The 10,500-nt window shown below is 42.5% G+C and overlaps 1 protein-coding gene across 1 annotated transcript; it reads right to left on the reverse strand.

Moving 5' to 3' along the window:
• Positions 1–6,573: 6,573 nt before the first annotated feature.
• Positions 6,574–10,126, reverse strand: LOC138672840 (uncharacterized). The gene is made up of 2 exons (XM_069761241.1): positions 8,570–10,126; positions 6,574–6,680 (listed from the first exon to the last, which is right to left on the reverse strand). Exon 1 carries the CDS (start codon positions 9,848–9,850, stop codon positions 8,639–8,641), a length of 1,212 nt encoding a protein of 403 aa, XP_069617342.1. The 5' UTR covers positions 9,851–10,126; the 3' UTR covers positions 6,574–6,680; positions 8,570–8,638.
• Positions 10,127–10,500: the final 374 nt, after the last annotated feature.

The following is a 10,500-nucleotide window of genomic DNA, read 5'->3' on the forward strand; positions in this document are numbered from 1 at the left end:
CATGTGTATCCAGACCTCTTTTAATGCACCCCATGATCCTGTTTGCCTTGGCAGCTGCTGCCTGGCACTGGCTGCTCCAGGTAAGTTTATCATTAACTAGGATCCCCAAGTCCTTCTCCCTGTCAGATTTACCCAGTGGTTTCCCGTTCAGTGTGTAATGGTGATATTGATTCCCTCTTCCCATGTGTATAACCTTACATTTATCATTGTTAAACCTCATCTGCCACCTTTCAGCCCAAGTTTCCAACTTATCCAGATCCATCTGTAGCAGAATACTATCTTCTCTTGTATTAACTGCTTTACATAGTTTTGTATCATCTGCAAATATCGATATTTTACTGTGTAAACCTTCTACCAGATCATTAATGAATATGTTGAAGAGAACAGGTCCCAATACTGACCCCTGCGGTACCCCACTGGTCACAGCGACCCAGTTAGAGACTATACCATTTATAACCACCCTCTGCTTTCTATCACTAAGCCAGTTACTAACCCATTTACACACAATTTCCCCCAGACCAAGCATTCTCATTTTGTGTACCAACCTCTTGTGCGGCACGGTATCAAACGCTTTGGAAAAATCGAGATATACCACGTCCAATGACTCACCGTTGTCCAGCCTATAGCTTACCTCTTCATAAAAACTGATTAGATTGGTTTGACAGGAGCGATTTCTCATAAACCCATGCTGATATGGAGTTAAACAGTTATTCTCATTGAGATAATCCAGAATAACATCCCTCAGAAACCCTTCAAATATTTTACCAACAATAGAGGTTAGACTTACTGGCCTATAATTTCCAGGTTCACTTTTAGAGCCCTTTTTGAATATTGGCACCACATTTGCTATGCGCCAATCCTGCGGAACAGACCCTGTCTCTATAGAGTCCCTAAAAATAAGAAATAATGGTTTATCTATTACATTACTTAGTTCTCTTAGTACTCGTGGGTGTATGCCATCCGGACCCGGAGATTTATCTATTTTAATCTTATTTAGCCGGTTTCGCACCTCTTCTTGGGTTAGATTGGTGACCCTTAATATAGGGTTTTCATTGTTTCTTGGGATTTCACCTAGCATTTCATTTTCCACCGTGAATACCGTGGAGAAGAAGGTGTTTAATATGTTAGCTTTTTCCTCGTCATCTACAACCATTCTTTCCTCACTATTTTTTAAGGGGCCTACATTTTCAGTTTTTATTCTTTTACTATTGATATAGTTGAAGAACAGTTTGGGATTAGTTTTACTCTCCTTAGCAATGTGCTTCTCTGTTTCCTTTTTGGCAGCTTTAATTAGTTTTTTAGATAAAGTATTTTTCTCCCTATAGTTTTTTAGAGCTTCAATGGTGCCATCCTGCTTTAATAGTGCAAATGCTTTCTTTTTACTGTTAATTGCCTGTCTTACTTCTTTGTTTAGCCACATTGGGTTTTTCCTATTTCTAGTCCTTTTATTCCCACAAGGTATAAACCGCTTACACTGCCTATTTAGGATGTTCTTAAACATTTCCCATTTATTATCTGTATTCTCATTTCTGAGGATATTGTCCCAGTCTACCAGATTAAGGGCATCTCTAAGCTGTTCAAACTTTGCCTTCCTAAAGTTCAATGTTTTTGTGACTCCCTGACAAGTCCCCCTAGTGAAAGACAGGTGAAACTGCACAATATTGTGGTCGCTATTTCCTAAATGCCCAACCACCTGCAGATTTGTTATTCTGTCAGGTCTATTAGATAGTATTAGGTCTAAAAGTGCTGCTCCTCTGGTTGGATTCTGCACCAATTGTGAAAGATAATTTTTCTTGGTTATTAGCAGAAACCTGTTGCCTTTATGGGTTTCACAGGTTTCTGTTTCCCAGTTAATATCCGGGTAGTTAAAGTCCCCCATAACCAGGACCTCATTATGGGTTGCAGCTTCATCTATCTGCTTTAAAAGTAGACTTTCCATGCTTTCTGTTATATTTGGGGGTTTGTAACAGACCCCAATGAGAATTTTGTTACCATTTTTCCCTCCATGAATTTCAACCCATATGGACTCGACATCCTCATTCCCTTCGCTAATATCCTCCCTTAAAGTGGACTTTAGACAAGACTTTACATAGAGACAAACCCCTCCTCCTCTCCGATTTTTACGATCCTTTCTAAACAGACTGTAACCCTGTAAGTTAACTGCCCAGTCATAGCTTTCATCTAACCATGTCTCGGTTATTCCCACTATGTCAAAGTTACCTGTAGATATTTCTGCTTCTAGTTCTTCCATCTTGTTTGTCAGGCTTCTGGCGTTTGCGAGCATGCAGTTTAGAGGATTTTGTTTTGTTCCAATCTCCTCACTGTGGATTGTTTTAGAAATGTTCTTACCTCCCTTCTGAGTATGTTTTCCTGGGTCGTCTTTGTTCGAGTCTAATGTTTTTCTTCCCGTCCCCTCTTCTTCTAGTTTAACGCCCTCCTGATGAGTGGCTGCTTTGTCCACCTTGCTCCTTGGATCGGCTGCTCAGGAGGAAATCCGTGGACAGGTAGGTGACTAGTCCAATATAACCCAGAACAAGCAGCCAATCCACCAGAAAGGCAGAGACGATCCGGTATCCATCATATTTGTGCTGAAGCGAAGGATCCTCCGGAATGTGAAGGTCCAACTAGAACTGGGTTCTGATAAATAATTACAATGAAGACATCTTGGGAAATATATTTAATCAATTTCTGTCATTTTCTGAGAAGTACATTCATTTTTCTTTAACTATAAAAATGGTATAGTAAATTTACTGGTACAATGTAATTATACTGAAGGAGACTGAAAGCTATGAAAGGCTCAGCGGAGCGAAGACTGATGGTCGGCAGCCGCTCCATTACAGAGCCGCGGAACAGGAGAACATGCGCTTCTCAATTCATGGCAGGTATGATCAGCGCTCATCATCTTATGTCTTCTTGCGCCATGCTGTATGATGAGTACCGCAGATATATCAGGACACATGAATGACACATCTGCACTCATGACAACGAATCAGAACATCAACTGTATCTAAACCTGTGTAAGGCTGCGTTCACACTGGGTTGTGTTTTTTTATTTTTTTTATTTCTGCAATGATTTTGCTGCGATTTTTTTTTTTTTTTTTTAAACGGCATTTTTTGCCATGATTGCAGGAAAAGAAATGCAATCCAAGCCTGCGTCTGCCTATTATGATTTCCACTATCGTCATCAATGTGGTCAAGGTGGAAATTTACAGAAAGAGTCACACACCAGGGTGGAAAAAGTCTCACTGCTGTCTATGGGGGCAGCACTCGCCATTTTTTCAATAAGTTTCTTTTTAGAAATGCCCCATAAAAACTCCATTTAAAGTTTGAAATTACAATAACAATTAACCAAGCGCTTCCCCTTAGGAAGCTCATTGGTGTCCGGAAAGCTGACATTTGGAGAGTTTATGGCTCTGTTCACATGGACGCTCGGACATTACATTGTTTTTTTCTGGTTTAGAACCAGTTAAATTAAACAAGTGATCAGTTGTGCAGGGGGGGCTCTAATACTTATTATGGGGTCCGTTTGATGTTGTGAATGCAGAACTTTATTTTCCGTTCTAAAGTATTCAACAGAAGTGAAACACTGTATTTTTTGGACTATAAGACACACTTTTCTCCCAAAAAATTTGGGAGGAAAATGGGGGGTGCGTCTTATAGTGCGAACGCAGGCTTACCAGGGTGTTGCGTTGGAGGTGTGGCAATGCTGCGGCAGAGCCGAGTGCATCTGAGCAGGGTCCCTTCTTCAGGATGCCGGTGGTAGAAATGTGGCGGCGCTGCAGCCCAGTGTCCACAGTGAGCAAAGTGCATCACCGGTTTCCCTGCGGCCATCTTCCTGAAGCCATGGGCCACCGGAGGCTTCAGTAAAACGGCCGCCAGAGGCCTCGCGTGTGCAGGTTGAAATCTCGGCGGCACTCGGCTTCAGTAAAATGACCGCTGAGACCTCAATCTGCGCACACCCAGCCTCCGGTGGCCATTTTCCTGAAGTTTCCAGCGGCCCACGGCTTCAGGAAGATGGCCGCAGGGAAACTGGTGATGCACTCAGCTCACCGTGGACACCAGCATCCTGAAGAAGGGACCTTGCTCATGGGGAATTCCGCACCGCCCTCCGCTGCAGCATCGCAACACCTCTGCCGCCATCGGCATCCTGAGGATGTGACCCTGCCCCAGGTCTGCCTCACCGCCGACACCAGACATGCAGCATTGCACCCTGAGACTGCAGCAATGCCCTACTTCCCCCCACTGGCTTCCTGAGGAAGGGACCCTGCCTTCTGTGACCCCGCCGTACCACCGCCGGCTCTCAGGTAAGATACCTTAAATTCGGACAATAAGACGAACCTCCATCTTATAATAATCTTTTTTCTGCTATTTTCCACCCCAAAATTTGGGGTGAGTCTTATGGTCCAGTGCGTCTTATAGTCCGAAAAATACCGTATTTATCAATAGTGCTAATTAGTTTTGTTTAATGTATGCGATACATCCCTTATTCTGTTCACTCCTAAAAATAGAAAAACAGAACAGACATCGGAATGCCGAGATGGACATGTGAACAGAGTCTAATTTGGCAAAGCCCTACTATGAACACACATAGAGAAGACAGGTATTCATTGCAAATATCAAACAGAGTACACACAATTGTGCCAAAGTTTACCACCCAGGGCACAACATTATATTTTGGCATTGCCCTCCCCCCCACCACCTTTATTAATAATCATTGAGTTAAAGTTTGGGACTGATATTTTTGTAGTGTACTATACCCGCAGTTACTAGTGATGAGCGAACCTGATTGGAAAGTATTCAGACCACTTTAAATTTTTCCCTCTTTGTTTCATTGCAGCCATTTGGTTAATTCAAAAAGTTCATTTTTTTCACATTAATGTACACTCCGCACCCTGTCTTGACTGAAAAAAAGAAAAACAGAACTGTAAAAGTTTTTGAAAATTTAGTAAAAAAGAAAAACCTTACCCACTGTATGTTCGAGTCCTCGCGGCTCCATGTGACGCGGCTGTTCGACAGCAGCAATGCATGCAGGGATTTACTGTTAGGCAATCCCCGCATATGTTGAACCTGTCAAACAGCCGCTAGATATGGAGCTGCGGGGACCAGAACGTATTTTTCAAGCACGCCAAAGACACTCAGCACCTGAGCATGCTCAGATAACACCTTATCCGAGAACGTTCACTCATCACTACTAGTTACCAGTCTATATTCTGTATACCGCACCTGGTGACATCCCGAATTCTTACGGAACCAAAGTCGCAGCACAATGTTTTTTTTCTGGCTGCTGTAAGTTCAGTAGGATTGTAAGGGTATGTTCACACAACGCTTTTTTTTAGTCTAAAAGAAAGATAAAAGAAGTGATTTTGGAAGCCAACTCTATTTTATATATAAAATGTAGGAAAAAAGTCTCCACAAAAGTCATCCAAAAATGATGCGGGTACACCGTCGACGTGAAGACTCGGTGTACACAGACCCTAATAACCCGGGTGCAATACGCACAGTATGTGTTATGGTGGAGCTCTCTAGTGATCGTTACTCACAGCTTTTAGTGTTTCTTGTAGCGGCCACCGAAGCAAAGTGTAGAAATACAATGTACTCAAAATTGTGCATTTATTCTTTAATAGAAATGTCTGATATTAATATCAAGTTCATGATATTTCATTGTACATTATAAAATCCTATACTGATGATCCATAATAATAGCAAATGGTGACCAGACGGTATGTTGTCACACCCAGAATAATGTGTCCAAGGATATGTCTTTTTTCCCATGCAAAAGGCACAGTCACGAAAAATATCACGCTTTTATATAAGTTGGTAGAAGATAAAATCTCACATATAATTTCTCATCTTTACTTCCCCATACATAAATAATTATACCAGTATAAGATCCTTGACCTGACGTCCTGTAACCACAGCGTCCTCATAAATGGCAGAGAAACAGCCGAGCTGATGATCTCTCCCAGCAATTTCAAAAAGATAAAGGGCTATTCCCCTTTAAAGTTAAAAAAAAACCTATATCTCCTATCCTCAGCCTATCCTCAGGATACAGGATAATGTGCTCATCACTGGAGGGTCCAACAATGGAGACCCCCCAGCGATCCCAAGAAAGGGACTCTGGTCTTGTATAGAACGGAGGTGAGCATGCTCGACCTAGTCACCATTCATTGTCTATAGGACTGCTGGACAAAGTCGAGCTGGACTATTTCCAGCAGTCCCATTGACAATGAATGGAGCCGAGGTCGAGAATGCCCATCTCAGTTCTTGAGTCCCTTTCTCAGGATCGCTGGTGGTCTCAGTTGTTGGACCCCTTTCAATCATCAGCAAGTTATTCCCTATCCTATGGATAGAGGATGTTTTTTGTGTTTGAGGGAGGACATAAGTCTTTAAAGGGATTGATCACTTTCTAGACAAAAAATGGAAAAGGCGATAAATCGTGATGTTGTACTGGGACCAGTATAAGTACATTAATCCAAGAGTTTATAATGGCTAGCACTCAACTGAGGTGAAGGTGACGGTGCTAGTGAAGGGAACCAAAAGTTCCAAAGTCACGGAATATATAGATCACTGCACACGTACAAGGAAATTGGATGCTTTCAAGTGAAAATTTATTTATAGTGGTTCAAGCGACTGGTAAATTTTGACGTTTCGGCCAATACATAGCCTTGGTCACAACGTCGCTGCAAAAAACATAAAGATACAACTATTTACAATATGGTATTCACAAAGGACAATGAAAACATGTTCTGTACACTATTTACAATAAAAACACTAAAGGGCATGGATGGTAATCATGTACAGAGAAATGACTCTGTAAGACTAAGTGACGAAGTATGCTAAATTGTGATGCATCATTACCCAGGGTTGTATATAAAACTAAAGGATCAGAAGAAGGGAATCCATCTTGGATACGGATGGATACGCATAGAATAGTGCATGCTCAAAAAAACGAATATATTGAAGATTCATATATAGGGCAGAAGGTGGCCCCTAGAGTCTAGACGTCTAAATGGATCACATTCATTCATAGATAAAGCAAAAGAGAGTGGCCCACCTAATATGCAGAGATTAAGTTTCAATACAGGGTTTTGTAAGTGTGATACTGGCAACTGGTTATGTCCTAGTGGAAAATGAAATAAGTGTAACTGTTCGCTCGGTATATGTTGAAGTATAAAGAAATATCGATGGGAATGGAGACCTACCATGTACTTCTCATAGGAACTCATATGATGAGGGCTGAGTGGTTTCTCTTTGGAGCAAATGGAGTAGGTGGCTACCCAAATTATGTGCCACAAGCCTGTTGAGAGGTATAGTAATGAGGGTGTGTCATAGCAGTATGTGTCATAACAATATGGTGCTAGTATTTGTAAAAGAAAAAAAACAAAGAAAAAAACAAAGAAAAAACAGTGTCTGACCTGTGGAAATGTTAGGCAAAACAAGTGAGATATTGGGTCCAGGGGCAGGTTAATTTCATAAGCGCTCCTTATGGTACAATGCCCGTGTGTATGCCACTGACAGGAAGAAATTGATATGAAATATACGGTATTTAGAGAGAGGATAAAACCAGTAAAAGGTGTGGAAATACTTATCTGAAAGATCAGACATACGTCCAAGGAATGGCGAGTCCATATACTACAGACACAGTGGTGTCTGAGGTAAAAGAAAAGAGCTCCGACGTGCAGTGTGGCCCTCTGAGTTGCGCCTTGCGTATAGGCAATGTGCGGAGATCCTGACACAGCCGTGTCTAGGAGGGTGCTGGCGCTGGCGAAGGGGTTCCCAAAAGGATCCGGTGCTGACACTCCCGTGTCCTGAGCTATAGCCGGCGTAGTAGGGAATGAGTCCTTCCATGATAAGCGCTCAGATGTAGAGCGCTAGTAGGGCATGTGACCGGAAGTGCTGTGAACGCCGGCGCCTGCGCAATAGGGCGGAATGAGCGTACCGATAGAAGGAAAGGACGAATGGGGAGTTGGCGCATGCGCACATCAGATAGCAGGACAGGATGATATCCTGGCAAGTGAGAGTAGCGTAAGCAATATTGGCGCTTGTGTATATGTGTAATTAGGAACGGGTACAGATACATCGTGTAGCTGAAGGGGTGACATATGGCCATGTTAGTATGACCGAGACAGAGAGATGTTGTATAAAGGAGGGGTAACATCAGAGTGACGTATCCCAAACGGGGTCAGAAATGGTCAGGTGACATGGGTGCATGCCCTAAATAGTATGTTAATGTAGTAGGGAATGGACACAGTGTAATGCGTGGTAAATATTTACACTAATGTTCTACGCGCACACAAGTGGGTACATGTATAAGAGGGTATGTATTGAGCAGTAAAGAAAGGGTGCAATATAATGACCCTATAGTGTCCAGTTCGATAAATATATCTTGGAATGAGCATGCTGACACGTTAGGAATATCAGGCGAATACTATACAATGCATATATCCATAATAATGAGTAACATTAATGAGTAGGAGTCCAAACCATCGAAGTGAAAGGAAACTTAGAAGAAAATTAGTATAATAGAAGGAAACTTAAATAAACTCTGCACTAAGGAGGGGAATCTTACCAACTCCACAAAGAAGATTGCCGAGTGGTTGCGTGCGACTATTCAGTGGGTCTAGGGAAGAAAAAGGCATTATGTTAACCAGTCAATTTCACGATTAAGGCCCCTTGGGCTGAGCGTGTCCAACGTGTAAATCCAGTATGTTTCCCGTTGTTTCAATAGCTGGATGTGATTGCCACCCCGTCTTGGTCTATGTACTTTTTCGAGAACCTGGAATCGTAGTTGCGATATGTTGTGTCTGGCCTCCTTAAAGTGTGCCGGCAGGGGCAGCCAGATCTTACCACACCTGATCGTGGATTTGTGGCTTATAATTCTGTCCCTGATTGCCTGGATCGTTTCGCCCACATATAGAAGGCCACACGGACATTTGATGATGTATACCACATAGTTAGATTCACATGTATGGTAATCTCTGATGGGATATGACTTTCCTGTGCGAGGGTGAACCACATCACTCCCTTTGATGACGTTAGAACAACATGTGCAATTGAGACATGGAAATGTGCCCCTTCTAGTCTGTCCACTGAGTGTACGGGTTATAGTTTGTTTTGTAGAGCCCACGTCGGCCCTCACCAATCTGTCCCTTATGTTAGGTGGTCTGCGTAAGCACATTAAAGGGGGGTTTTTGAAAATCGCTATACTGGGGTACGCTCTTGACAGCAGGGGCCACTGTTTATGAATCAGGTTATGAACCCTCTGCATGGACGGATGGTGACCATGGACAAAGGGTAACCTGGATGGTTTAGGCAAGGGAGTCATGGTGGGGTCTGTTTCGGACAGGGCTTTGGTCATTTCTGTGTTCAAAAGAGCACATGGGTAATTCCTGTCCTCAAATTTTTTGGACATCTCTTGTAGTCTGGATTGTCTGATGGTGGGGTTAGACACTATTCGGGAGACTCTTTTAAATTGGGAACGAGGGAGACTGTTTCTGGTAGATTTAGGATGGCAGCTATTATATAGTAAGAGGTTATTCCGATCGGTAGGTTTGGTGTAAATGTCAGTGGTTAGGGAACCATGAATATCCTTACAAACTTTGGTGTCCAGAAATGTGATGGCATCCGTGTGATGCGAGATGGAAAATTTAAGCTCCGGTCGGATTTCATTGATAGTATTGTGAAAGGCGGTTAGGGAGCTGTGGTCCCCTTGCCAAATGCAGAAAATATCGTCAATGTAACGATACCATTGGTGAGCATACTGCTGGAATAGTGTGTTGGGATAAACGAAGTCTCTTTCGAAACGGTCCATATACAGATTTGCATATGCGGGTGCTACGTTCGAACCCATTGCGGTTCCGCATATTTGAACGTAGAAGTCGTCCTCAAAGAGAAAATAGTTTTCTCTGAGTACGAGATTGAGTAGTTCGAGGCAGAGATCTCGTGAGCGTGTGTCCACTCCTGCTTCAGATAAGGTTAGGGAAACAGCCTCTATGCCAGTGTCGTGTGTGATTGAGGTGTATAAACTATTTACGTCAAAGGTGCATAGGATGCTATTAGTTGGGACTGTATTGATGTTCTGAATCTTTTTAAGGAAATCACTCGTATCCAGAATAAAGGATTTGGTTTTGTGGGTATAGGGCGTAAGTATTTTTTCAAGATAAATGGATATGGGGTTAAGAATGGAGTCTGTGGATGCCACGATGGGGCGTCCAGGGGGATTCTGTAGATTTTTATGGATTTTTGGGAGAATATATAGAACTGGAGTTACCGGATAGTTGTTTATTAGAAATGTTTTGGTTTTGGCGTCAATGGTTTGTAGTTGTGAGTGTTTGGTTAGGATAGTATCTATTTTTCTCCGAATGTCATATATTGGGTCTGAGTGGATTTTCTTCTACGTAGTGGTGTCTGCCAGCTGTCTCCTAATCTCGTCTGTGTATTGATTTTTGTTCATTACTACGGTGGCCCCACCTTTGTCCGCAGGTTTAATTATAATGTGGT

The sequence above is a fragment of the Ranitomeya imitator genome, chromosome 3 (genome assembly GCF_032444005.1).
Source record: "Ranitomeya imitator isolate aRanImi1 chromosome 3, aRanImi1.pri, whole genome shotgun sequence".
NCBI classification, from domain to species: domain Eukaryota; kingdom Metazoa; phylum Chordata; class Amphibia; order Anura; family Dendrobatidae; genus Ranitomeya; species Ranitomeya imitator.

Excerpts from the sequence above, each read along its gene's own strand:
- LOC138672840 (XM_069761241.1), bottom strand. The coding sequence starts at position 9,850 with ATGGGTTCGAACGTAGCACCCGCATATGCAAATCTGTATATGGACCGT.